General features: G+C 43.9%; 1 protein-coding gene across 1 annotated transcript; it reads right to left on the minus strand.

Moving 5' to 3' along the window:
* Nucleotides 1-27,799, minus strand: sbno2b (strawberry notch homolog 2b). The gene is made up of 31 exons (XM_068743193.1): nucleotides 27,692-27,799; nucleotides 27,367-27,455; nucleotides 26,147-26,270; nucleotides 13,836-14,012; nucleotides 12,068-12,154; nucleotides 10,984-11,098; nucleotides 10,694-10,854; nucleotides 10,448-10,581; nucleotides 10,169-10,259; nucleotides 9,850-9,993; nucleotides 9,633-9,750; nucleotides 9,418-9,523; nucleotides 9,048-9,201; nucleotides 8,753-8,929; nucleotides 8,392-8,489; nucleotides 7,705-7,787; nucleotides 7,256-7,438; nucleotides 6,772-6,893; nucleotides 6,531-6,662; nucleotides 6,267-6,402; nucleotides 5,671-5,783; nucleotides 4,544-4,615; nucleotides 4,344-4,452; nucleotides 4,176-4,247; nucleotides 3,943-4,086; nucleotides 3,719-3,813; nucleotides 3,029-3,121; nucleotides 2,409-2,540; nucleotides 1,756-1,832; nucleotides 1,414-1,604; nucleotides 1-1,220 (listed from the first exon to the last, which is right to left on the minus strand). Exons 1-31 carry the CDS (start codon nucleotides 27,797-27,799, stop codon nucleotides 1-3), a joined length of 4,857 nt encoding a protein of 1,618 aa, XP_068599294.1.
* Nucleotides 27,800-27,872: the final 73 nt, after the last annotated feature.

Consider the following 27,872-nt stretch of genomic DNA (forward strand, 5'->3'; position numbering starts at 1 on the left):
TTACTCTGGCTGGCGGTACTTAATGACAGACGTGCGGTCCGGTCCGGCCTGTAGCATACTGTTCAGCGCCTCGCGGACGTCCAGGGTTACGCCGTTGCAGTGGCCATTGGGTAAGGAAAGAGAGTCCGACTGGGGGACGAGATAGGGGGACGAGAATTGAGAGGAAGAGTTTGAAAACAGAGAGGAGGGCGAGGAGGAACTGGAGAAGAGAGAAGAGGAGGACGACGTCGGGATGAGAGCGGACGCCGGCACGAGGCCGGCAGGGACGTGCAAAAGCAAGCTGTTCGACGCAGAAGAGGCGGCGGACGCGGAGGAGGAGCAGGAAGAGGTAGAGGATGTCGGGCTGGCTTTCTGCGTGGGCATCTGGGGAGACAGGGACAGGTCAAGGAAATCTAACAAGTCTTGTTGGTTATTGGCCAGCAGGTTGTGGCTCGGCTGCTGCTGCTGCTGAAGCAAGAGAGGCTGCTGTACTTGTGCGGCGTGCTGGGCATTCGGAGCGCTCTGCGAGAGCAGAGACTCCAGGTTAAAGTCGTCCCCGAAAGTCGAAGAGTGCCTCATCAGACCGTCCAAGTTCAGCCTGCCGTTGGTGGTGTCCGGGGACGGCGAGGGCGAGCTCACGGTCAGGTCCAAGATCTCATCCAGAGGACTTTTGGAGGACATGCCGGGAGACGGGGCGGCCTGGTGGAGTGGGACGGGCTGGTTCTTCAGCTGTGGGAATGATGTTAGGAAGGACTGGGGATAGAACTGCGATAAATTGGAGGTGAGGCTGACTATGTTGGGCAGAGCGCCTCGGCTGGCGGGGGCGGCGTTGCTGGAGCTATTCGGCCAGCTGTTCTGGGTCCTTTGCTGGGCTTGGCTGCGATTTCTCTGCGAGGACAACATCGCTAAGCGCTGGGAGGGCTGCTGCAAGGCCGGCCGGGCTTGGGTCTGCATTCTCCGCAGCTGAGCGGTTAGGTTCTTTTGAAGAGCGTTCTGGTTCTGTTTCTGTTTGAGGAGCTGCGTGTGGACCAGAGACAGCGACTGGTTCAGCATCGGTTTCTGGCTGAACAAATTTGCCAAGAGGTGCTTGTTCTCCTGCTCCATTTTACGCATGCGCTCCTCTGCCAATCGCTTCTCCAGCGCCTGCAGCTCCCTCTCCTTCCTTCTCCTCTTCACCTCCTCGTCCATTAGCAGCAGCTCCTCGCGCACACGCGCCACACAGTTCTCTGGGATCTTGATACCTGGGAGAAATAAAGAGGAGCCTTTGATCAGTTTTCAAAACATCCAAAGCCAGATCTTCACACAGAGGATTCCTTTAGAAAGCGTTTAGGACGTCCTTCGGTCCCAGACTAGTCTTTCACAGCGTGAGACAACCATAAATATTCTGTTTGGGGGGGGGGGGGGGGGTACGAGTGTCTGTGGTGTGCTACTGACCGACTTGCTTGTTATGCTGCTTCGTTTTAAGGCGGACAATCTGCAGGATGCTGGAGCTGGTGATGTCAGAAACCACGTCGGAAACACGCTTCCACACACGCAGCAGAGCGCCACACAACATGTGGTACTGACGGAGGCGCATGCCCTGCAGACACTCCTGGCCTTCCTCAATCTTCTTACACTTGCCGTTCCTAGAGACAGGACGGAAGAGGAAAAGGCAGATATTTTGATCTTACAACAACAACAGCAACAACAAAAATCATCCAACTAAGAATTTTTATTTCACTTTTATTTATTGTCACGTCATTTTAACCGATCCTAAGGGACGCTGTGGGTTCCTACCAGTTGGCATGACTGCACTTCTTGAAGGAGAAGGTGAACTGATTCTCCCAGCTGTCTCTAGCTTCTTCTGGAGTCACCTGGCAAAGGAAGTGAATGGCACTATAATCAATAAGAGTTCATCATGGATAACCCCCCCCCCCCCACACACACACACAATTTAAAGCATACACCTTTTGTAATAAATTAATGCTGCCTTTGCAATAAAAGAAACATCCAAGTTTTCTCTCATTTATAATGCAATAACACCGAGTGCCCTGAATTATCACCCTTCTTTATGCAGGGAAGAGAAACTTTAAAGAACCTTATCATACCCATACCATTTTAATATTTTAAATTGTACATTTTTTTGTCAATGGGGTTTATAAAAGATTCCTGCCTGCCTTAATCTTAAATTGGTACTCAACCATGGCCACAAGGGGGCATCAGAGCCCACATAGCCTCACAAGGAGGAAAAAGATCCAGTGAAAGACTTCCTGCTATGTTTCATGAAACCTTCCTAACTGTTTGCACAATATAAACAAAAGAACAGATGACCTTTCATGAATAAACAAGTATTGAGATGAAATGAAAAATGTGTGGTTTGATTATAACGGTTCTTACAGACAACTATTAGCCGTGACTCATCAGCAGCCAGTCGGGGGGGCGGGGCTTACCTTTCGGTAACGTTGCTGCAGGTTGTCCAGGTTCTCGGGGTGGGCCTGCTTGCCAATGTTCGGCTTGTAGACATTGAAATTCTTACCTCTCCCTTGCTCAGCTAGCAGCACGCATGGGTGGTTACCTCGAAGCTGAGGAGGAACGCCATCGAGAGCGAATCAATTGAAACGTCGACAAACGAAGCTGCCGTTTCGGCCATGCGTTTCACTCCCATGGACAAACTCACACATTCTAAAGAGTTCACGCTTTCAAAAGACGCTGATAAAGATTGGATTGATTCATTATAAAGAAGAAATGCAATGCAATTCCAAAGAGTGGAATCATTTTGCATATTATTTGTAACATAATGATCTGAATATTGTTAATAAATGTTCCTCTGACTTAATAACCTCGTTTTGTTGAAGTGCTGCTTAACCACGTTAAAAAAAACACCAGCTTGATATTTAATGTTTGTCAAACCTGCTGCATGCTAACCTCATACATGGAAAGCTTTCACAAAATGGAGGGTTTTTATTGACGAAACAACCAACCAAGAGTCCAAGGATACCTGCTGTGTCGACATCATATGCGTTGAGGTCTTAACCGACTAAATATTACACACCACATGTAGCTTGCTTACTTTCTGGGACAGGTAGAACCCCTCCTCGGGACCGCTGAGCTTCAGTGACCTGTTGTAGGCCTCGTCCCAGGGCATACCTCTATCCACACTGATCTACAGGGACAAAAAAGGACCGGAGAATGAAGCCTGTGCGGTTAAAAGTCTTGCGGGTTTAGGCAAACACTGCTGCAGAGAAGTACAGTCACACCCTTCGTGTGAATACAACTCATCCTCTACCACAACTGCGCACCTTTTATACTTGTTAAACTGGTCGCATCATCTGCTTTGGCTGCAACTTCAGAAATTCTAATCTACGTTAGCCTGCAGCTGACAGGTAGAAGCAGGAGATACCAGTAATTATTCCATCTATAAAGTCTGAGCACGCTGCTTCGCCCTGGGCTAGGCCTCCATGATCACTGACTTTTGGTGACATCAATCAAAACTTTAATAGCGGAGGAGCACCACGTTACCGCTCAGAGGCTGAGTGGAAAATACTTTCGTATTTGTACAATGTCTGTCCGTGCACAAAACCTCTGCAAAGCACAAAACCACATTTTTGTGACCTAATCTGTGGCGACTACTCGCAGCAAGCCACACCGGAATGAACTTAAAAATAGCAAGCAGAAGACTTATTTCGGGCATCGTGAATATTCATAAACTCACATCTGGTACGGTCACAATCTAAATATCTGAAGCGATGTGGCGTCTAACCTTATACAGAACGACCTGCCCATCCTGTGGGTTTCCAACGGTCAAGAAATTTTCCTGCTTCTCCTCGTAGATCTCATCGTTACCTGGAGCGAGGTCTGTCAGGAACATAGAAGAAGAAGAAGAAGAAGTGTTTCCACTGAGAACTCGCGTCAGAATGCATTTTTTGAAATATCAATCCCTGGGAAGCAAATAAAAAAAAAAAAACTACGATGACAGACGCTTACCGAGTATTCCCATGTCATATTTGCCCTCCTTCTTATCTTTCTCAATTAGGTAGTCAAAGTTGTCCGTGAAGTACTGGAAGAGGAAGTTCTGCTTGTGGACCTCCAGGCCCAGGATGCGATTTAAGAACTTCGTGATGCTGCAGTCTACAATAAAGACGCGACACAGAGCACTTAATGCAGCTGGCTGTGTATTCATGTGTCCTGGTACAAAATAGGCCTCTTAGATACTGTACCTTTCTCAGTACTGATCCCAAAGCGAGGCTCCTTACAAAAGATGCCAACATCCATCATTCCCAGCTTCATGTCTGAAATAAAGAAGCGTTCAGTTGGTTCCATTGATCAATCACTGCCGACTCTGTGCTGGTGAAACTGCTCTGTTGATCCTTAAAGTTGAAACGTACCTCTGAAGAACATGGCATCCCCCCCAGGGTAGCCCTTCGGAGGGGGGACCTTGTTCTCTATGTGGCCAAGGATTGCTTTGGTGATTTTATCTAGAGCCTTGGTACCGTACTGCAAGAAAAGAGACGTTTCAATTAGTTAGAGAGAGAGAGAGAGAAAGAGGTAAAAACAAAGCCCTTGTTTTTTTCTCCGAGTTGCCTACCTTATTTTCAAAATTGTACTTGCTCAGGTCTCTGGATTCTGTGGCCCGTCTATCTCCATGGGTTAATGCACCCTGCAAAGTGGATTAACAACAGTACTATTATTAGCATGAGTGTTAGCTTCCCAGCCTTCAGAGCATCATTGCTACAACACAATCTGTGAGGCAGACGTCATAGTTCGGCATGTTTAAATTGTGTAAATAGGAACTAGTCTGGAGCCACAGCACCATTAAATGTCAGATAGCGTGTGGCAGTGACTTCTCGTGACTTCTCCTTCAGCCTCAGGCACATTTACATTTACGCTGCACCCAGCACACCAAACAGAGAATGGCTGGAGTGCCACACAGACAACAAGATATGAAGCTAAACAGAATGCCTTTTAGCCTCAAAAGTCAAAAGGGACAGATAGAGGCGGCATTAAATGGTGTTTTTAAACCCACACTTGATGCTGTTTTTCTTGTAACGTTTGCAATGAACTGAGACTGAGACGAGGGAAAAAGTAAAGAAGGAGCAGAGTCATCGGAACAGCTGCTGGATCTGCCCACGCTGATTCCAAAACAAAGGCACGCCTTAGCCAAAAATGACTTTACTGCTGATCTGGAGTCAGTCAGTCGAGAAGGTAATCAGTCAGCTAAATAGACCGACTGTGTTTGTCTGCTGGCTAGCAAACACGACGTTGTTGCCCTTTCCCAGAAAGAACTGTCATGCTTTGTCATTATGGAAATAAATGTCTGCTAGCATTGAAATAAGTTGCTAATGATGGAATAGAAAGCTAAACTTGAAAACTAGTCAGACAAGTCACTCCTTTTTTTCTTTGCTTATTCGGTTTTCCGTTACTGAGCTGGAGAAAGGAAAGTCCCAGAATCCCCTGAGGTTAGTGGTGGCATTTTGATATTCCTTCAATAAACAGCTTTTAAAGTTGGGAATATCCCAGAAAACTGGAAGGACTGGAAGGACAGCGGGTGAAGGCCGTGTCAGCAGACGGCGATACACAATCATCCATAAACACTGAAGGAGATGCCCATATGGATCCGTTTAAAATGGAACAATTGTTTTGACTCAATGAGACAATAAGAAAGGAGCAGTAAAAATGAATGTATAAACATGCCCATAAACCCACGACACTTACCAGGCTCTCTAGTCTCTTAGCGACTATGGAGGCAAAGCGCCGCTCCCCGGCCAACTCGGAAATGAGGAAGATGTACTCTGGGGCCGTCACCTGATTGGATCGATGAGTGCGACCTGGAAAGACCCAAAGAACGCAAGAACAAAACATCATTTACAAAACTAAAAACACAAGAGCAGTGAGGACTCAAAGGCAACAGGATTACAACCACACAACCGTAGTAACGCCGAGGACACATCTCTACACTCTCGGAGAAGATAACCTGCTGGGATAGGGTTCCCCAACAACTCGGTGGTCCCGCCGTCCACCAAAGAAGAATCGAGCTTTGACTTTCACATCAAACAGGAAGGCCACCAAGTAATTAATGTGTCATCTGCAATGATGGGTGTGTTTGCGTGTGTGTGTGTGTGTGTGTGTGTCAGTTGCATCACACAAAATTAACTCATGAATGGAGGATATCCTGAATATGTATTAAAACTTGATCTTCACTGTGACCCCCGTCAATGCAACCATCTACTTATCATAAGGTGAGCTCGTCTGCGGGAAAGAGGAAGCGTCCTTCACTTCCCTTTAAGCACCGACTGCACGTCTCGACTCACCAAACTGCTGAATGGCTCTGTCCGCACTCCACGGCAGCTCCAGCGTCATGTGGACCCTCCGTCGCTGGTTTTTCACTCGCTTATCCGCCTGCAGGGAAATACCAGAGCTGGCTGCCTCTGAGATGATGGCCACCAACTGGAAATATAAAAAAAAATACATGAAATAAAAAATCATTGTGGGTTATGTTCTTCCAGCTGTAAATATCTGGTTTCATATACAGGGAGTACTGTAAAACATGTTTGAGTTTTCCTGGTGTATCTGACCTTCTCTCCACCCATGAAGCGATCTTTCTCCTTGATGTTAATGTGGTCGATGGTGAGGCCCTGCTCAGCCCGGGACTCGTAACGGACGATGCCCTCAGGGCGCCGCACCACACGACCCTTGCGACCAGTCATCTGCACAAAGAGGATTCATCGCTCTGTCACGTAAGACGTTTTTAGAGAAGCTCTGCTTCAAAATGACACGAATGCTTATTTAAATGTTGACAAAGTGAAGAAGCTCTACCTCTGAAACCTTATCTGGTCCTCCTAACTTATCGATGAGCTCGTCCAAGGTGTTGAGAGGTAGTTCTTTTCCCAGTACGGATATTTTGTTTAGGAGGCCCTGTTTCATCTCCTCTATCCTAGCTGCAAATAAGAAACAGAGGTGTCAACAATATAACCCTTTCAGGGAAAAACACAAGTACTAATTGTACAAAACATAAAACCAATAATGATGATCTCCGTCACTTCTAGCTCCGCCTCCTGGCTTTTCCTCAGAGTCTTTTCCTCTAAGCCGTCCATCATGGCTTGCAGACCTTTCCCTTCATCCTCGCCGACACTCTCCTATCACAGAGCCCACCTGACACTTTCCTCCACCCGTTCCAGCCCGCCTGCACACGATTCTTCACTTCCTTTCCACATTCTCCATCACTCTGCAACGTTGACCCGAGGTACCTGAAGTCCTCTGCCTTCTAGCGACACACCAGAGAAAAGAAGCGTGCCCTTACCTGTCTGGCAGCTAGTGTGGTTAACAAAGATGACGTCATCGTTGTCTAGGAGGGAGTCTGGTGAGGAGTTGGAGTCGGTGTCCATGCCGTCAGAGTCGCTGCTGCTGTCGTCGCTAATGTTGATCACTCCGCCAACGTCCACGGTGTGCTTGGGAATCTTGGGCTGGCGGAATCTCGGCTTTCCTGATGGGAAACCGCAATGTTGTTATTAAGAGTGCAAACATGTAAAAAGGAATTTTTTTGGGGGGGGGGGGGGTACATTTAATGAGAAGCCAATACTGCAGGCTGCAATAGAGAGAGAGAGAGTGCTAGCAGGGGAAAAAAACAAACCCTGACCATTAAATTAGATTTAATGGAAAATGGCTGACATGTCAGCTGATCTTAAGAGTGAAGAACAGTTTGCTGCTTTTCTCAAGCGCTTTAGGAATGCTGCCATCCTCGTCACTTACGTTTTCTCTTATTTCCTGGTGCTTTCTCCCTTCTTTGTTTCTCTGACGGGAAGTGTTTGGTTACAAGAGACTGGAATACGCCCCTAGAGGAAAGAAGAGGAACCAAGAAAAACCACTTTTATTCTGATAACAAAGGGGCTGAGGACAAAATGAGGAACCTCTGACAGTTAAGACACGTATTCCCGTTTTAGCCTTGTTATAGGTGTGACAGGAGGAGGATCATGTTTGTGATCTAATACACTCGGCCCCAGTCTGCTGTGAGAGGTTAGGATTCAAATACCGTCCAAGCATTCAGAATCAGAAGACTTTATTAATTCCAGAGGGAATTTACATTCCGAGTTCTTGTATTAGCTCTTTCTTTTTCCTCCTTGAATGACAATTGTATGCGCTCTAAAAACGTTAAGACTGTTCGGTGTGACTGAGACTGAAATGGCTGGCCTAAATATTTAACCTGTTACACACAAGACTGGATCACTGGAAGATCTGTCAGTTTAGCGAAACAAAGAAATTAAATGTGAGAAATCTACAGGATGCAATGGCTTCTAGCCAACACGTGAACCCCTTCAAACAGGGTGGAATGTGTCAGAAAGGTATCAGCAAGGACACTTCTAGACATTCATGAAAAAGTGTGGGAAAGCCTTTAGCTTTTTAGACGATCAAAGGAGCAGCGTGTTCCTTTTCACTCACTCCGCAGCAGAAACGAATCTGTCGAGATGCCCGTCGTTCTCATCCAGGACTTCTCTGGTGCGAGACTCCCCGGTAGACTGCAGCCCAATTACAATGCACTGTGGTGGATCGAAACAGATCCGCATCAACACAAAACACGATGGGCCATTAATAAAAACCTCATTACAACCTGTGAAAAGTGTTTTTGCAACAGCTTTAATTTACTATTAAAAACTATTTTGTTCACGTGGTGCTTCGGTCTTTCTCTCTACTGATGCAACCTGTATGGATTTTCATTTCCTACTACTTCCTCCTCTCAGTCACTTAGTTTCTTTTCTTATTTACATATACCATACAACAATATGTTCTGTGTTTTGCTGACCTTTCCTGCCTCCAGCTCTTTTAGGGCCAGCTCCACCAGGCAGCGGACCTTGGCAGCGATGCAGAGGTATTTGAAGAAGCGCTGGTGAGAGGACCAGAACTGACCCCAGAGTGACTTCCTGCTGACCAAGCCCAGCTCATCAGCTGCACGCATGAATACCTGCAAAGCCTCTGCCCACTGGACACGCATATCCACATGGTTTTGTTTTAATATCTTCTCACACATGATCAATACAAATATAGGCACAAATGTAACGGCTTAATCTCCATCCGTGAGAGGCCTGGCGCTCGCTCACCAGTCTGGCAGCTTTGTTATAGACCAGTTTGAAGTCGCTGTCCAGTCCGATCTCTTCTATGCGGAAAGACACCCCTGAGAAGCTCAGCTGCCTGGCGATGTACATCCCACTCACTTTCATGTCCATGGCAACAATTTCCATGGCGCCCACCCCTCTGTACACAGATGTCATAAAAAAATCATTAAAAAAAATCCCTCAGCATAATCCCATCAAGGATAAACCAGACATGACCACAAACTGATGGTAAGGCATTCTCCAGTAAGCGCAGCAATTTCAGGAAATTTGTCCACATGATTGAGAGGCTCTCTGCAAACTCTTGAAGAAGCGCCCCCCCCCCCCCCCCCCCCCCCGCCCCGCCCCACAAACAAACCTTTTCTCGATGGCGTGCAGGAAGTCATCGAAAGCTCTGAAGGGTGTGCCCTCGCCCCAGATTCCCAGGCGGCTCATGTAGATCATGTTCTTTGGCTCAGAGGCACCTGGGGCAGAGGTTTCAAAAAAACAACCATTTAAAAATCATATCTTGGTTTTGCATTAGTTGGTCAAGTGTGTGTGTGTCTGTGTTATTTTTTTTCTGTGTCAGCCTACCTGTGGCACTGGCATACACCACTCTGGCCCGTGGCAGCTTGTTTTGCAGGTCAAGTACTGCCTTGCCCATCTTTGTAGATGTGGCATTCTTGGCTTTGTGGCATTCATCAAAAATAATCTGTGATGGGAACGGTCAAGGGAAAACATCTCAAAACAGACGTGACATTTTGTTTTAGAGATGACCGTTAGATGCGAGATTGTTGGGGTGAAAGGATACAACTCCATCAAAGTCTGGCTTGCACCAGTCAAGGATCTGTTTAATCCTGGTTCTGTGCTGCCCTCCTGCCTGGCTCTCTCCAATCAGTGCAGAGTAAGTTGCAAACAGGACTCCTTCTGAGGTAGCTGTGTCTCCATACTTAATCTATGAAAACAAAGCAGCCGTACAAAAAAGAATATAGTTTCGATGAGGTGCATACAATACAACAACGCAGCCACCAAATAAATACCTCATTCTAGTTTCAGCTCAGATCAAACAGCTCCATGAATGAAACATATTTCCCCCCCCGATCTGTCACACTGATTCCCCCTGGACTCACCTTGTTTAAGGCATGCACAGGAATACTGGATGCATCTATGTCTTTGAGATCTCTTTCTGCATCAAATTTCAGGTCATTGGATATGCTGAACCTGAGGGTAGGAAAGACCGAAATTCAGTCAGGATTTTTTCCCACAAACTAGCTCCTACACGCTCAACATATCTAGGATATAAACCACAGACGTATAAATCAGTAACTCAAACCAAGGTGAGACCGTAGCTTTAACTTTGGCGTTATGATCTATGCACATGGAACGTCGGAGTCGTACGCCTCTCTTACCACAATGATTTCTTCCTTCCCTTAAGGTAGTTCTCCAAGATGATTCCGGCCACGGTGCGTCCCTTTCCGACTCCGGCCCCATCTCCGATCAGGAAGCCTGCCCGCTGGTTATTCTGAAGGATGACCTCGTGTTGCTAAGCACACACAAAAAAAACAAGTACACTGATGGAGACGCACGCATAATCAACAAATTAACTGATCCAAAACGGACACGTGTTCTATGCTCTGTGCTGTGTGTGTTTGTACCTGGCAGGCGTAGATGATGGCCTCCAGCTGCAGAGCAGACAGCAGGCCACAGCTAATAATTGGGTCAGGGATTGACAGAGTGTACGTGATGTCAGGAGGAGGGACACTGGATAGCGTGTTGGTCTCCACCACTATGTCAGGATGGGAGATTCCTATAGTGGCTGAGGAGAGATGGAAAGAAAAAAGGTGGCATGTTAACAGCAAACTACAAGGTCTTATTAACAAGAGGAATGTGGGAAAGAGGACAAACAATTAGTAACTGTATGTTGACATTCTGTCTAGTGACCTACATTTGGAAGGTCTGTACTCTGCATATGTGTCTACATGACCCAGTTCCTCCGTCTCCTCTTCCTCTGCATCGGCATCCTCCTCCTCCGGTGGTGGTGGTGGCTCGGTTCTTTGACCCTGGGAACAGCATCAGGATTTATTTCATTAACACTATCCACATTTGAGAGTAAAGCTTCTTGTTTCAGTTGTAGGTTAGGAAAGACATCGCAGCTGAAAGTCAGAGGAAGGCGAGTAGTTAGTAAAGGTGAGCAGGAAGGATCACCCGCACAAAAACAACAACGAATGAAATGAATGAATGAAATCATAGAACCAGCTGAAGTAGAATGAATGAAGCTTTGGAAAAATGTTGATCAGGAAAGCTTTACATATTAAGGCAACATTAGATTGCTATCTAAAAATCGTGAAATGCAGTATGGTCTTAGTTTGAGGTCTGCATTTGATCATGTTTAAAGAAGACAGTGTTATATGCTCCTGAGGAATGACCAATATATACACAACATGCAGTAATACTTTTATCAGCTGCAGTAGAACTGGCTTCTCAGAGAAAGTACAAGCTTTCTTATTTCACTCACTGTCCGGTACCATTTCATCACGAAAAGATACGGTTGGTCGGCGATACTGATCTGTACGCGGTGGCGAAAATACAGCGGCCTGCAGACATACGCTCAGGGGCCAAAATTACATATCACAACCCGTTTAACTGCTTTTTTAATTAGATTTTTAAATTGATAGTAATTAAGCAAAGTGCTTAGAAATAGGCTATTAAGAATTTGAATGCCAATAGCCAGTTTGTGTTGGCTGGGTGAAGGATGTCGGATGTACCCAGGAAAAAAACCCATCTGTCTCATGTTTGTGATAATAAATGGCTATTTTCCCTCATCAATTTATATTTAAATTTAATCCCTAAAAAGTGAATTTAATCCCTAAAAAGTAAAACTCATGATTATTGGATTTAAAATCGCCTTAGTTGCTACCAACTCATAGTTACCTCAGAGATGGTGGCCATTACCATTAAAACTGTAGCATAATGTGCATATGTGTGTGTGTATATAGGTGAGAAATGCTAATGATGGCTGGTTTGGCTACCTGGAATCCTCCTAAAGGTGGTGTGCTGATAATAGCAGCTATATCATCCAAGCTGGCCAAGCCATGAAACCTGCCGGTGCCATTCAGCTGTCAACAAAACATGAAATGAAGAAATAGAAACACAAATAAAAACGGTGACAATGCACATGGAAAGAGGAACAAATGAATGAATAACGCGTAATGTCTGTATATAATGCAGGAGAGCGTGGGAGCGCCACTGGAGATTGATGTCTGACGACAGAACACTCCACAAAATGCAGTTTGTTGTATGGCAGTGAAAAGACAGCAACAACAACTAGAGAAGCACTCAGAGGGCGCAGACCTCCGCCGAGCAGCTCATTCCCCTCCTGATTAGATTTACGCCGTCCACATGGGGATCTGGATCATCATTAAACGGTTCTAAATTCTTCTTGGTATCTTTTCAATATTAAAATGTACAATTTTTTCCTGACCTCATTCTGGATCCCATTGGGATTAAATTCAGTGGTGAGATAGAGGCCCCCATCCTACATGACTGTGTCAAATTCCATAAACATCGGTCAATAATCAACCAAGATATTGAGGAACAAATTTTCAAGCTCCATTGACTGCAATGTTAACAAAAATGTTAAACTGATCCAGAATCCAGGATCTCTGCTGGACTGTCACCAAAATGTAACCATCTGTTCCTGGTAACATTCCCTGGTAACATTTCCTGAAAATTTCATCCAGATCCGTCCAGAACGTTTTGAGTTATCTTGCTAACAGACAGACAGACAAACGGCAGCGATGACATAACCTCCGCCTCGCCTCGGCGGAGGTAACGAAAGATGGATAAAGTCGTGTCTGTCTGGGAAACATAATGCATGAAATGAGGGCAGAATGAAAAGGAAACTATAAAAGGCTTTCAGAAGGCAGTAGAAATAAATGTACTCAGGTTTTTATCAAAAAGATAACCAGACTGATTCAAAAAGGCCACAACAGCACTGCGAGCAGGAGGGGATGGTTCTTTGTGGGGACAGTGCATCCAATACAGTAATTATTATTAATGTCACATCACTGCAGTTTATCCTGAGAAAGCGTGACACTGTTAAGTTAAAAAAATAAATACTGTAAGGTCAAGCAGTATGTTTGACCTTACGGGAACCCGATTCAAATATGTCCGTGTCGTATCCATGTGCAACAACATTAGTGGTAAGTCACATGAGACATGTGATTAAGCCTCGTGAATTGCCCCAGCTGCAATTTTGAAAATATATTGTTGCATTCCATCAGTGTATTTGAGCCTTTAAGCGCTGAGAGGTGAAAAAAATTACAAATTACAGAAATATGAAAATAACTGGAAGATACATCCTACTCCAAGAGTTGGAGTTCACAAAGTATTCCAGTCACAAAGGCTGCTTTTTTTTCTTCTTCAAGTGGTCTGGTCTCTGTGGTAATGTTTGTGCTCTCAGGATGTTGCACAATCTGCAAGGGTGAAGGGCTTGGAAGAATGCTGGACTTCAACAGACTGGTGTGGTAAGAATTCACTTCTTTCAAACCACTGGTCAAGGGTTTAAAAACAAAACAAAAATCTGACACTGTGGTAGGGATGGAGCACAGCTTGTTATTTAGTCAACTGTACAAATGTTGTGGAGACGCTAATTAAAACGGTTCTGCGGTGAACCATTATTTGTCATGCATATTACTGAGGCTAGACGAAACCGTCGATGAGAAACTTCATAGCATGAAAAAGCACAAAAACTCTGGCGTTGTAATGCCGTCTGTGTGTGAAGGACTTGCTAAGTACCTCTAGCTGGCTCTGTGCTGGTGTGTTGCTGGTACTAGTGTTGACATCCCACAGGGTGGGCACTGTGTCCAGGTTATCTGTGCTGATGAAGGACTGGGCATCGGCATACTCCGACAGCGAGTCTGCCGGAGAGGAGAACAAGGAGTTTGTGGAGAGGTCATCGATGCAGGACAGGTCCTGCAAAAGAGGGGGGAAAGAGAAAAGGACATTGCACGCGTTGACGTCTTTCAGTTTGAACAGTTCAATATTGTGACAGTCCGGACTCTCAATGATCAAAAAGGAGCACACGGTGCAGTGGAGTCCACACCTAAGGATTAACAGCCATAACAAGAGGTGGCACATTGTGGATTTCAACCACAATACTGCACTCTTTCAGGAGAAACATAAGTAGTCTTTACAAAATGTCAGCACGCACAAAAGATGAGGGGGTAGGCATAATGATTGTGTGTGTCACTGCAGCCGTGGCTGCCCTCCAGCCACCCCTCTATTCATATGCTTTGCAAGTCATTAGCACGCCATGCTCTTTAACTAGCTTCTACAATTTCCTGTGAAGGATTATTACCGGATCTCACGAGAAGAAACATGGACGCAATGAGATAGGGACTGAGTGGCGATGAAGAGGAGGGGGCATTGTAAATGATGACAGGCTGAACAGAGGAGTGGTCTTTTTCTTTTAAATATGGGTGGGTGAGAATCTATTCTCTTCATCGTGAGTAGTTCGCAGTGTGTGTGTGTGCGGTGGGGGGGCATGTCTGTATATTTATACTGTTCCAGGAGTGGAAGTTCCCACACCACCATCTTCCAATTAAATTCTCCAGAGGACCATGAAGCAGGATTGAATGCAACCGGAGGTTCTGTGCTGCAACCGCATTCAAACAGAGCAAATATCTAGATGGACATAGCACAGATCCGTGGAACCGTCCCTTTGAAAATATGCTTCAACATATTCTGACTGAAGACTAATTTTGTGGGGGGGGGGGGGGCACGAAAACAGGAGTATATTTTTGTCATTGAATATTACAGAAACTACTCAATGACCAAAATCCAGGAATAACGGTAAATTGGAAAGAGTGCCTTTTCAAGGTTGGACCAGTCAGCTTATCTGGGAACTCCAAGATTGTGGCTTTCCCTTTATCATTCCCTTACTACATTACTTGTGTGTGTGTGTGTGTGTGTGTGTGTGTACTTATGTAGGACAAGAAAAGGCATGTGCTCTTTAAGCAGGCACAGTTGTAAAGAGGTCATCAACACAATTCGTTCAAGGGCTTCGACGTTTCTAACCGTATTAATACGAACTAATATTTAGCCAAATTAGTGGATTATTATTATTTAATATTTTCAATTTCTTCCTGCATTAATATTACTCTTATTATATTTTAGCAGCATCAACAGAAGTCAACCGAGACAAAACTTTCCCTCTGCATCTTTTGTCTCTGAGACAAGCTGGTAATTCCATCGCTCTGTCCAGGAGATCCACCATCATGCAGCCGTCAGCCTCAGAGGATGGCCTGACTGGGAGCAAGGCGGCGTCATAATGGGTCCACACAGTAGTGAGGATGACAGCTATCTGATCCTGACCTTTTTTTTCCCCGAACACTTTTCTCTGTAGCCCATCCTATGCTGTCTCAGATAATAAAGCTGACCAAACACACTGCATGCCATCAAAGGCACAATTGCATATTTTTTCACACCCTTAGATTTGATAAAAAAAAAAAAATCTACTGAACAATTAAAAGTACGGAGCTACCATAATCACTTTCAGTTTAAAAACATATTAAATGTGCTCTATCACGATGAATGATTTTCATGCTCGAGATGAAACTAGCCCCAAAATAACTTGATCTGTAAATATGCACATTCAATTCAATGCAATTGTATTTCTATAGCACCAGATCATAACACAATCTATGGTAGCTATCGCAAACTTCTTCAGCATGTTGGCTGGTGCTGGCTGAGACGTGGCTGACCTCAGCTCCATGCTAATGGAGTTGTTCAGCAGAGTGCAACAGAGGCAGCAGTGTTTGTCCCTCGGCAGCGCCGTACCCAGGACTAGTTCATCTACTGTTCCAAAGACTGGGCTCCTGCCAAAGAGAGATAAGGTTTGAATTCCAACCGCTCTGATGGTAATCTGCCTCCTGCCACAGCCATATCATTACTAATCCTTCTTCTCTGTCGCTCTCTTCTTTTTACTGCTCAGAGGGTAAAAGACACGTAAACGTGGGACTCGGCGAGTAAAATCAGTTTCAGGGAATGAAATCTGCTTGGAATGTATTCTAACCTGAGGAAATAATTTGAACAAAAACCATGCAGCTGTGTATATGTATTATACATACACCGGAATACAAATACACATGTTCCTATTCCGTGTCAGTTTCTTCTTTGCCATATATGCCATGTATTTATTAACTAGACATACAGTGAGAAGCCTTGTACAAAGCTTAGCACACCACTGTATGCAGAGACTGTACGTCCCATCCAGTGTGCACAGAAGTAAATCGTGTTTGAGTGAATATGAATAACGGCAGTGATCAAAGGAGGCACGCACCCTTCAACTCACAAAGTTCCTGCAGAGCGGTTTCATGGTTGTGCTTCAGAATAAGAAATGGAGAAAATGACACTGCCAGACATAACCTGCCCACGAGCAGCAGGGTCGCCTGATGTAGGTGAAGTATTGACAGCCTGATGATTAATCAGAAAGTGAGGCAAAATGCTCCTCTCTTCAAAGAATAGCAACGCGAGTTTGTGACCAAAATGCATTCAGGCTAAAATAAATAACGGGAACAAAAAACGATTTCTCTGCGCCTCTCGTGTCGCTACTGCTGCCTTCGGCGAAGTGAGGAAGAGTCGGTCCTGGTACAATGACTCTGGCTACGACACAGACGTGTGATAAATTTAGGTGCTTCCAAACAAGGAAGTCCAACAGCACTGTCTTTATCTTTAATTCTACCCACATGACCGGTGTTAATGTTGTTCTTTCCTATTTAAGGGAAACACATCCCTAATCACAAATTGCATCAATGACAGGCCCGCATCACAACTTGGACCGCCTGCGTTGTAATAAAGACAGAACGTTTTCTCAGATGGGAATCTTCCTTTAGCACATCCAGAAGAACACATTTCCAGACAAGGTCCATCATGTTATAATCTCTGTTGAAGACAGCCGTCTGCACTCAGACGCAAAGCAAACCATTCAAATCGTCTTTTATGCCCAAACTGCTGCAGCCAAATTACGTGCCATTTCTCAGTCGAACTTACTGTAGTATTTTGGAAATGCAGACAGTGGTTGGTATATCAGCGCCTTGTTATCAGTGCGACAGTGACTCCACCCCCCCCCCCCTGTCCTTCTTGATAGTGTTCATGGCTAAATAAAGGCTGGTATTTCTTGAACCAGCCTCACAAAAAAAAGCTACTTTTTCTGCATTCAGCTTAAGTAAGACTAAAACGTACCCCTGAAAAGAAAACCAAGATGCAGGTAAAAACTCCTGAATGCTGCTGCAGGCAGTGTCATGTTAAACTCAGTAACCTCCAAGGCCAGACTGAGGTTCCAGACAGGCCCACCGGGCCAGGGATTTCCCCTCCTACATGTTGCCAACTTGGCTGCTTGTCTAAAGACAGGAAGTAAGTCACCCCAACCACATGCATATATACACAAACACACACCTCAAATGACCCCACACTCTCATCCATACAATTCTGTCAACTCTAGCACAACGTCTCCAACCCCCCTCTCTGCCCTTTCAACCTCTCGGTGTCTTTTTATCCCAGTTTTGTTTCTCCACAGCTTCTACAGCAGAATCAGGATCTATGGAACACGTAAAGTTTCACTGCTATTAAACCTTTTTGTGGGAGATATTGCTGCTACGTAGCTAAATGAGGAAATGGCTTCAGATCTCTCTTCATTATGCTGAATGGCTATAAATCCATACATTCTGATGCAGCAATAAAAGCTGTGTGTGTGTGTGTGTGTGGGGGGGGGGGGGGGGTCAGTCAAATCTCAATCAGGAATCTGAGGGCTAAAAATGATAATGAAGTGTAATGGCTCGTGCTGTTCAGGTACTGTCAAATGAAGTGTATCGTATTTCCAACTGATCAATGATCCGAGGAGAGGAAATCCACGCTTGAAATTGTGGCTTGGTTTGTTGCTTGTTATTAAATCACTCCCGATTAGCTGACTAAAACAGTCCCCGCCTCAGGCTTTCCCAATTGGGATCAGCTTTTGACCTTGTTTGTAGACACATTGATGGAATGAGAGTGTTTGTGTGTGTGTGTGTGTGTGTCTATCCATGCTGTGGATGGACGTCCACAAGCAGACGTGCACAAAGTCTATCCTGCCACAGGGATTTGATCCAGGAGCCAAGATATTAATACGCCACTGCATTTTTATGAGTACACATGCAAAGTTTGACATTTCGTTATGCAAGCTTCACAGACGGCCTAAAGGGCCGGTCCGTTACTTTGTGTGTACCATTTTCCTATCACTCTCTAGATTCCCAGCCGGATTCCTTTTAAACATTTAAGCATGTTTTAGTGTGAAAATTCCCTATTCCCACTTTTCCGCGTGACCATGTCAGTTTCTGATGACGCAATCGCTTCACGGAAACCATTCCTCACGTCCTTACCTAAAGTCAGCTGTAGGATTGTGTCGTTTCAAATTGTTCACGGATGTAAATAAACTACACCAATGCATGCCAGCGACACACAGGATGAGCAGGTCAATATGTACGCGGCCGGTGCGATGCGGCACCGCCCCACAGGGTTAGATTTGTGCTTTGAAACGTAACTACCATAAATCAGTTCAACAACAACACTTCGGTTCTCAGATTCTCTGCTGTGTTCAGCCACACGCTCCATCCCTGCAGTCACTCTGGAGCTCACACGGCCATCGCTGCCGTCTGTTTCTCTCTTTGCAGCTCAAAAGAGACTTTGATCAGTGCTTTAACATTATCACTCCCCCCCCCCCCCCCTGACCCCCAAGCTCAAATTTTCCAAGTGAACACATTAGTCATTCTCCATGTATGCACCATCAGCAATCGTCTGTATGACTGGGTTGGGAGGAATCCTCAGATGAAGTCAGCCCCACGCTTTGGAATCTGTTTTAAGCTGCTCCACTTAGAACCGTCATCAAACAAAAACTGATGTTAAAGAGTCTCAGAGAACAGATTCTAATCAAACTTTTCAACTTAGTTATATTTCTAAGGGCCTGGTTGAAACCCTCTTAGATAACGGTTAGGATAAAAAAATAAATAAACTGGGGGAGGGGGGGGGGGGGGCACAGACATACAAGACAAATAAGATAAAAATAAAGATTAGAAACAATAGAAATGATTCATTTTCATTGATATAGTTTTTGGAATCAAAATAAACTGATCGTGCAATCATTCTCGAGGCCACAGTGCTCCGTCTTGCCTGTCCCGGCAATGTGACCAGCAATCCTGACAGGGAAGCTTTCATGCTGTGCCAAGTCGGAGCAAAGAAAGCCAGGGACAAACTTGATGTGTACAGGCCTTCTGGAATATTCCAAGTGTTTTCATATGTTCTGGAAAATAAAAAGGATGCAATGTCAGGTGTCTCAGCTCACAGCAAATACTGCGGAGTACGCAGGACAGCCTGAAGCTGGTACTGAGACGACCGCTAAAGAGGGTAACAAGGCTCTACGGTACTGCAAGGAAAGATTCAATTTCAACTCCTGACGTGATGAAATGGAGCAGCCGTTGAGAAAATGTGAAAATGAAAAGAGGAAGGAATACTGAGAGATTCCATTATTATGCATGTGAGGGGTAACCGTTGCCATGGGGACGTGTCGGTACTCAGGCATGCATGTCTCAATATTTGAAACCCACATCTTGAACTGATTGACAAGGGTCTTGTGAAATAACAAAACACACACACGAAATTGACTCACCCACTTCACCCCGCGCGTGTGTGCATTTGTTAATGAGTGATAAACTAATACATGCAGTGGAAAGTGGATTTGAGGGGAATACTGAGGCAGGATGGCATTTAGTCTTACAAAAATTTTACACCACAGACCACCTTGCAAAAGGGGCAAACACTGGCAGCAAAGCCATGGCCCTTAAGCCACAGAATAACGATCAATCTAATGCAGCCCTCAACCAAACAAGGGGATTGTATTCATTGCTCAATGCTCTGAACTGTCCCGACTACACACAATGACATTATATTCAGCCTGTTATTTAGAGCAGGGCTTAAACCAAAGTGAAAAGCTGATGAGACATGACACCACATCTGTATCCTGCAGGTAACTATTCTACACGGGAGATCAGTAACAAGAGGGTTTAGCTGCAGGACATTCAGAATACATCATCTACATGCCAATGCATCACCTTCAAATAACCTTCATCTTGGGCGTGACGCTTTCACACACCTGTGGTCAGTCCGCAACTATCACCTGTGAGTCAGGAGGTTGCCTCGCTGCGAAGTGGAGAAAGAAATCCACTCTTCTAGAACAATAAGCCTGTGTTCTGGAACTATTATGACACGTTGAACTTCAATGACGATCGCATGTTGGCTGGCGGAGGTTTCTATCCGATCGAATTGAACCATCTCAAGTTATAAAAACTAAAAACCAGGTAAATACTATGACCAGTGTTTAAAGACGGCGTCTCACGCCACCAGGGAGGACAGAAAAGCGCTTCTAGAGCGATTCAGTCCAGTAAGGTACTGAGTGACCTCCAAACTATTTTCATCAGAGCAGTGTGACATCCAGCAGAGGGGTAAAAAAAAAAAAAGAATGTTCCACAGAAGTCTTCACTAGTTTTCTTTCTTTCCTGATGTGCAGTACATGCTGCAAAAAAAAGCTGCCGAACTCAGCACAATTCTTGCAAAATCATGTATTTAAATATTGGTCAAGACAGCATGCAGGCTACTCAGCGCCAATTCAGCCACCATGCCGTCATGCATCCACACCCCCACTGCTAAATTACTGCCCGTAAGCTGGGTGCCTAGGTAATGCTTGCTGTTTATATGCCGGGAACTAGATGACATGCGCCCACCAAGAGGATACCCTGCTGCAAACCCGGTGTTAAAGGAAAGGTCACTCATTTTCACACATTTTTTAAAACAATGGTCGTGAATTTTATGCACATTCTGAAAGAAAGAAACCTGCAAAAGCAAATTGCTGATATATAAACATTATTTATATAACCCCCCAATCACTTAGATGATAAGTGAGGGAATTTCTAAATGCGACCAAAAAGAAGGAATTATTTCAACGTGCAAAATCTCTTCCAATTAACCTATTTTATTTTTAACTATTTTTTTTTAAACAGAAATGAAACGAATAATTTCTCTAAAGCATAAACTACAGGAAAACAGATGTTATCATTTCTCAAATATGTGTGTGGTAATAAATTCTGATATTAGTCAATCAGTGTCACCAGAAATTCAGTGAAAATGTGCTCAAGCTTTCAAAAAAAAGGCCAAGCCCTAAACCTGAGTTAACGTCCCTGCTATATTTCTCTTACAATAAACATGTTAGTTTTGTAGGCATATAATGAAAGAATACATAATGGTCTCCTCTAAAAGCTTTAGACATCCGTGTTCGCTTGTCCTTGTCCAGGAAACTCAAAGTTTATGTTTGTCTTCTGACACAAATTTGGTATTTTTTTATTACTATGTTTAATCCAATGCCAGCCAAACACTAGGCAGAAGACAAAAAAGACAGGTCTCCTTTGAAATCATAATCATAGGGAAGTTAAAATAATTCAAGGAAGTTAAAATTACAAACCCAAGTGTGGAACAAAGCGCTTATTTACTCTTCGGCAGGAGTTGCAGTAAAAACCGCTTCACACATAACGCACAGCTGTCAGTGTACTGTAACATTCTAAATGACAGATGTATAAAAGCAAGTCTGAGATAACAGACTTCATTCAGCATACATATATAAGTACTCACAAAACAGAAATCTGTAGCTGTACCTTGGGAAGTGGTTGTCCCAGCTGTGAATACAATTTAGTCCAGATCTGCATGAGAGACATGGGTCCAACCGCCGCAGTGTGGGGAGGTACGACACACACATACACGCAAACACTCCCGCTTCACCTCGAGTCCCTGAACGCGGCAGCTTCTTCCATGTGCTGTTTGAGGGTGCTGGTATTCGCCTTACAGCTGATGCACCTTCAACCAGCAGCGGACCCTCACTAGCCCCTTCAGAATTCCTCTCCGGTTCAACACGCACATCTGCCTCCACCGCAGGTACGCCCGGGGCAATACGCACACGCAAACTGTGCTGCCGCCACCAAACTGAGACACATCCACGCCGAGAACAGGCTTCCTGCTTTGGCAGGACAGCCTTTACATATTTGCATAAGAAGCCTTAGTCATAGTGATTGAGAACTTCTTCCTCTAAGCTCAAAAAGGTGGCCGGAGAGTGAGGGAGCAGAGGAGGGGAGGGGAGAGGTGGGGAGAAGAGGGAGGAGGAGGAGGAGGAGCTTTCAGGAAATGATGCTTTTGTTGGTAAGTGACGAGAGTTACTGGCAGTCGGGCCCATTTTACTGTACATGGTGTAACTCAACCGCATTTGTAGTGTAAACAGTATTGCGCTCTGGACCTGGCTGCTCCTCACACTCCATTGCTTACTGCTATATCTAACGGGCCTGGGCCACGACTTAATGATTATTATATTTAGAGACTGACTCCCTGCCTGGCGGCCTGTCTTACTTAATCTATTATAAGGCTGCCGTTTTATTAATGACTGCTCGTTGATATAATGATCTATCTCTTAGAGGTGGAAAGGATAGCACGGAGGGATAAGCAACGTGCCTAATTAGCTCACCGGGGCAACAACATGCCACCTCAAGCCGTCGGTCAAAACGTGTCCTTATTGTAACTACTCATCAGCATTGAAATAGACTTCCACACTGACCTCCAATGAAGTCAGGAATGTTCTAACAGGTCGAGTGCAAGCTGCAACTTTGCCTATTCAGGGACGCTTTCAGGCGTCAGACAATCCTTCTGTCTGTGCGCAACTGCACACAAATATCTCATCATGTATCAGTCCCATTACTGGAACTCGGGGCGTGACTGCTCAAAAAAATATCAAATAATATCCGGGAATCTGAACGTAAAGGAGTCTTTTTTTTGTTTTGTTTTAAAGAAAGATGTTTATCAAAGATGGTGTCAGAACACGATTTTTTCTGATAACTGAGAGCCAATCTTAATGAAGGTAAAAAAAAAAAAAAAACAGAACTGATTTTACTCCTTCAGGCATGGAATAACAGTACCGTAGGTCTATTTGCTCACTCAGCTTCCAGGAATACACGATATCAAGGCAGCATGGTAAGGTAATGTAATGTCCATCTCTGCTGGCCTCTAAGAGACAGAGTGGCGCCTGTCCATGGTGTCATCATGGTATGCCTGAGGATCCTCGTCATAGTGTTTGTGTGTGTGTGTCGGGTAGTGGGACGTCAAATAATTAATAATTAATGAACTTCTTCCGAATCAACCCCCGCCTCCCCCCCTCCCAAACAGACAAACACATCGCATCACAGCTATCCCCATGAATAAACCCGAATCACATCCACACCTCTGCTATTTAGCAAAGGCACAGTGTCCGAATGGGCAGAATGAGTCATTTATATATATATAACACGTTTGTGAACATGTTCAAAATATTAATCCTAGAAGTGCACGAGTACACGTGTGATAGTGAGTAAAAAACGCAAAGAGAAAACATATGCAGTAAAGAGACATTATACTAAGAGTAAACGTGCCTTAGTTTGTGTGTACTTTATTGCATGAGTAAACAGGAGGTGTGTTAGCAGGGGTGCTGTTCGTTGTTTTAGCTTAGCCAGTGTGGTTTAAGCAATGGCTCTTCCAAGAACATTTGTCTTCACTGATGCTCTTCATAAAGGTTTTTACACTTGTCCATCTCTTCTGTACTTAAATGCAGATCCGTTTGCTTTTGAAAGTTTGTCCACTGTATTTCTAATGTAAAGGTAGTTTTAACGTGTCCAAAGAAATAATAATCTAGTATGATCTAGAAATGAAGCCATTGCCCACATACATGTGATTTGAACAATACATATATCTACAAAAAAAAAGCATTAACACATCAACTCCGATTCATCTTGACTTTTTATGGTTGAATCACATAAATGTCAACCTTCATTATTACTTGTAAGAAAGAAATCTTTAGCCAGACAGGCTAAAATAGGCAAGGAAAATAGGGAAACCCCACATGAATCTTAAAATCCATCCAATCACCAAAGCACAGGCAACAAGGATGACACATCACATACCCCCCCCCCCCCCATCTTAACACTATTACTTTTTACTCAGAATCATCACAATCATTCACAGACACAAACATGAAATGAAACTCTTGTACTTCTATGTCTGCTTGTGCCTCCTTTTTTAACTGATGTCAACTTCAGGACATGTGAAGGCGGGTGGCTGGAAATTATACCTTCAAAAATGGAAATCCTAATGTCACACGCCTCTGATATAATCTGCAAACACTCTATGACTTTTATAAAGATGATAAATGTTGATACAACTCTCATCCAGACCTTTCAAATTAGATTTTGCCAGCGACATAATAATAATGTTGTGAAAACACCCAGGAGCCCTCGGCTGTCAGACTGTCGGTTGCAGACTCAAGGAAACCGTATTACTCAATTTGGCTAATTTGAAAGATTCTACCAGACGTCTACCAAATGAATGGCATTATCTTGTGCATTCAAATGAATGAAATGCAGAAAGTATCATTATAATTCAGCATTCACCCCTGAATGAAATTATAAAATCTTCTCATTTCTTACTTATTGCATATCAGAGGTTTCATTTTGCTCCTCACTGACTATTTATAGAAAACATACAAGTTTGGTGCAAGTGTGTCATTCTAATATTGTAGGAAGCCATTTAAGTTGCTCTTTCAATTTAAATGGGTCAGCTCATAAATGTTTCTTTACTCATCGAGATAACTAATTATGCAGCCAGCAGTAGTTTCAGTTTTACTTCCTGTGATTATTAGATAATTTGTCTCTCGGGGAGATGACATTCTGTAGCTACTTTTATATCTTGAACTTCTGTATAACCTGCAGAACCTCTTTAATTCTAGTTACATTTGTCTGTACTCCTGCTCTTTGTGCAAGAGTCCATCAGGATACATACAATATGGGTCTGCACTAGCTCAAAATGAAATACTGCAATTGTACCATCCAATGAAAACCTTAAAAACCGACTATCCAACTTGGTTTTTTTGTTCCCATCGACATTGGTGTCACATGCCTTATTATTCACCGCTTTGGCCTTGTGCTGAAACGAGAACAGAACAGCAGATGCCCTTTCTAACATCACACAGGCTAATCATAGGTCACTGCGAGTCTGCTCGTTAACCCATGACTGCCGCTTTTAAGCATATTTAAATCATAAATAGTACTTATCTGCTCAACTAAAATGGGTGACAATTTAGAAACTCATTGGTCTGTGTCATTACAATCCACTCCTTTCATATGATTTTAACAATATGGACGTGGCTGGATAGACACAAACGTTCACAGAAATAGTATGGCCATCTGGATTGGTATGTAAATATATGAATGACTAGAAGTCTGCAGCAGTGCCTGCCCCATGATTGGACTAATAGTTGTATTTCCTTCAGGCTGGGGATTACCGGTATCCCAAAGACACTCCCAGTCTGTGGACTCAATTAAAGATTGATGGTATTTTTTTTAGAACCATGTTGCTGGGTTTGTAATGACTTTTGTGTATTGTGAATATAATGTTAAAAAGTGTTAAATTACAGTGTCTTATTAATGACATGCTATGTGACAGGAATGGGGGTGGGGGGCACTGTTGCAGGAGTCTAGACAACAAAAGCCTTTAATCAGGCTTCTCTCTGGTCAGTTTGGCAAAGCTGAATACACATAAAAGACAGGATAAAAGGAGTGGGTAGGAGGTACGGCCCGTCCCACTGATAAGTAAGTAGGAGACAGACAGATGGGAACTTAACACTAGGGTGCCCCACAGTACTGGGAGTGGATGTTCTGATCAGGGACAGGCACCATCTTGGTTTCAATAAAATCTCAGTCAAACAATCACAGACGGGAAGCAACCAACAAAGAGATTTTCCAGAGTCGCCGCGAGCAACGGTGAAATATACAACAAAAAGGACAGAGACAGTTTTTGAGAGCGGGACATTACAAGCGCGAATTAAATTGTGATTACACAAGCTCCTTACAAATTTATAACCGTGAGGGCCAGGATTTATTTTGGGATGATTTCAGTCGCGTTTCACAATGGTCTGGGTATGGTGTCGGTTTCATGTGCAACATGGATAAACAACACACCTGGGGGAAATCGCCATTCCGAGGGAGGTTGAGGCTGGAGAAGTCCACGTCTGGGAAGCCAGAGTACACATCCATGTGCAGATCTGTCGTGGGGGTGGTGTTGCTGCTGTTCAAGGGGTATTGCCTGGAGGGAAAAGAGTTTTAGTTAGTTTAGCCACTGTTTATCCAAGTAAAACTGTTACTTTTCACCTTGTTTTATTCTTATGCAGCTATGCAACTTTACTACTTCCAAATACGACCGCAACCTTTTCTTACGGTGCAATAAGCAAATTTGGTAGAAAAATTAGAACCAGCTGGATGTCTTCTATGCTGTGTTCTACACGGAATTATAATTCATTCTTAATCATAGTCCTATGTCAAAAGTCCTTTTTAATTTGTATCAAAAGTAGCCATTTCTATTCAAATAATCTGTGCATTTTATTCTTACTTTAATTAAAGAAAATCTTAAGTAATTCAGTTTAGCTTTGGTCAAAGTGTTGACTTTCTGAAGACATCAGGTTATTATGAACAGTCAAGCAAAAACATCTCTACTGGTATTTCACATCAGATTGATCTCATTATTATCTGATGAGAAACAGGCTGAATGATTGAGAAAACAGCTTTGCAGAACACGTCTGGCCTGATGACGTCGATTAAAGGAATGCAGGAACCGTATCATTTCTGAGACTATCCCTGTTTGCGCAGAGCCGCAAACATGACTAAAAATGATGTGGTCTTTGTCAAAGCGGCAAAAACAGGAACAGCTTAAAGAAAAAACAAATATTTAGTCCCAGTTCACAGTGCTGACCGTTACAGTGCTTCTGCTACACGAGCAAAGTGGAACATAAATATTAACTTGAGCATTTCATTTGTTTGCTTTTCTTTCCGTGAGAGTACAGACAACAGCAAACATTAACAGCGTCAAAATATGTCTTTTAATTATCTTCCTTTTATTATCCTCTATTCTTAAGCCGTACGTCCACGTGGATTGAGACCAGCCAATAATAGTCATTAAATATGCATCTACCATTAGAAGAACATTCGGATGATACCCTCGACTCAAATAGTCCAGTCATAATAACTACAAAATAGGCCGGGTTATGGGACAATTTGCATTAAAACCCGGTGGCTAGTGATACATGGATTCAAGCATTCAATCTGAAAGCTGTAGCCTGTCAGCACTGAACACGGCTCCTCTTATGAAGCATTCTTAGTTCATGATGAAACAACAATGAACTTACTGATTTCCAGATTGCATAGGGGAGTGTATGCTGTATTCAGCCGGCTGAGAGTAAGATCCCCAGGAACCAGGGGAGGCATATAATGGACCCTGAAAGCCACAAAACGTAAATACATTATTCAACAAAAATGCACTGAATATCTTATATCCAATTCAATATCTTCATTATATCATGATACTACAAAATGGAAATCATTTAGAGACATCTTACAACAAGAAAACTGGGAAAACGTATTTGAAATGATTAAATGGACAATATCACCAAGGCAACACCCCTCAAAAAGAAGTAGGGACAGCAAAGTGTCAAATGTAGCAAATTTAAAAACCTCCATGTTTGAGGAGGCCACTGAGAACAAGCTGCCGTCCAGCTGAGGGCCTTCTGGATGCAGGTAGTTCTTCCCGTCCATGGCCAGCGCTGAGGGGAGGGTTGGCATCAGACCACAGCTTCACACATGACCACCAGCTGACTTAGGCAATACACCCTCCAACCTCCACCCCACGTGCCTG

The sequence above is a fragment of the Brachionichthys hirsutus genome, chromosome 9 (genome assembly GCF_040956055.1).
Source record: "Brachionichthys hirsutus isolate HB-005 chromosome 9, CSIRO-AGI_Bhir_v1, whole genome shotgun sequence".
In the NCBI taxonomy this organism is placed as follows: Eukaryota; Metazoa; Chordata; class Actinopteri; order Lophiiformes; family Brachionichthyidae; genus Brachionichthys; species Brachionichthys hirsutus.

Bases quoted from the DNA above. Each gene is read 5' to 3' on its own strand.
- sbno2b (XM_068743193.1), bottom strand. From the start codon at position 27,799: ATGCCAACCCTCCCCTCAGCGCTGGCCATGGACGGGAAGAACTACCTG. The intron at 7,439-7,704 runs GTAAGTGACGAG...GTTTCCCATCAG, and splicing joins ACCAGGAAATAAGAGAAAAC to GAAAGCCGAGATTCCGCCAG. The intron at 4,248-4,343 runs GTACGTTTCAAC...TCTTTATTTCAG, and splicing joins GGATGCCATGTTCTTCAGAG to ACATGAAGCTGGGAATGATG.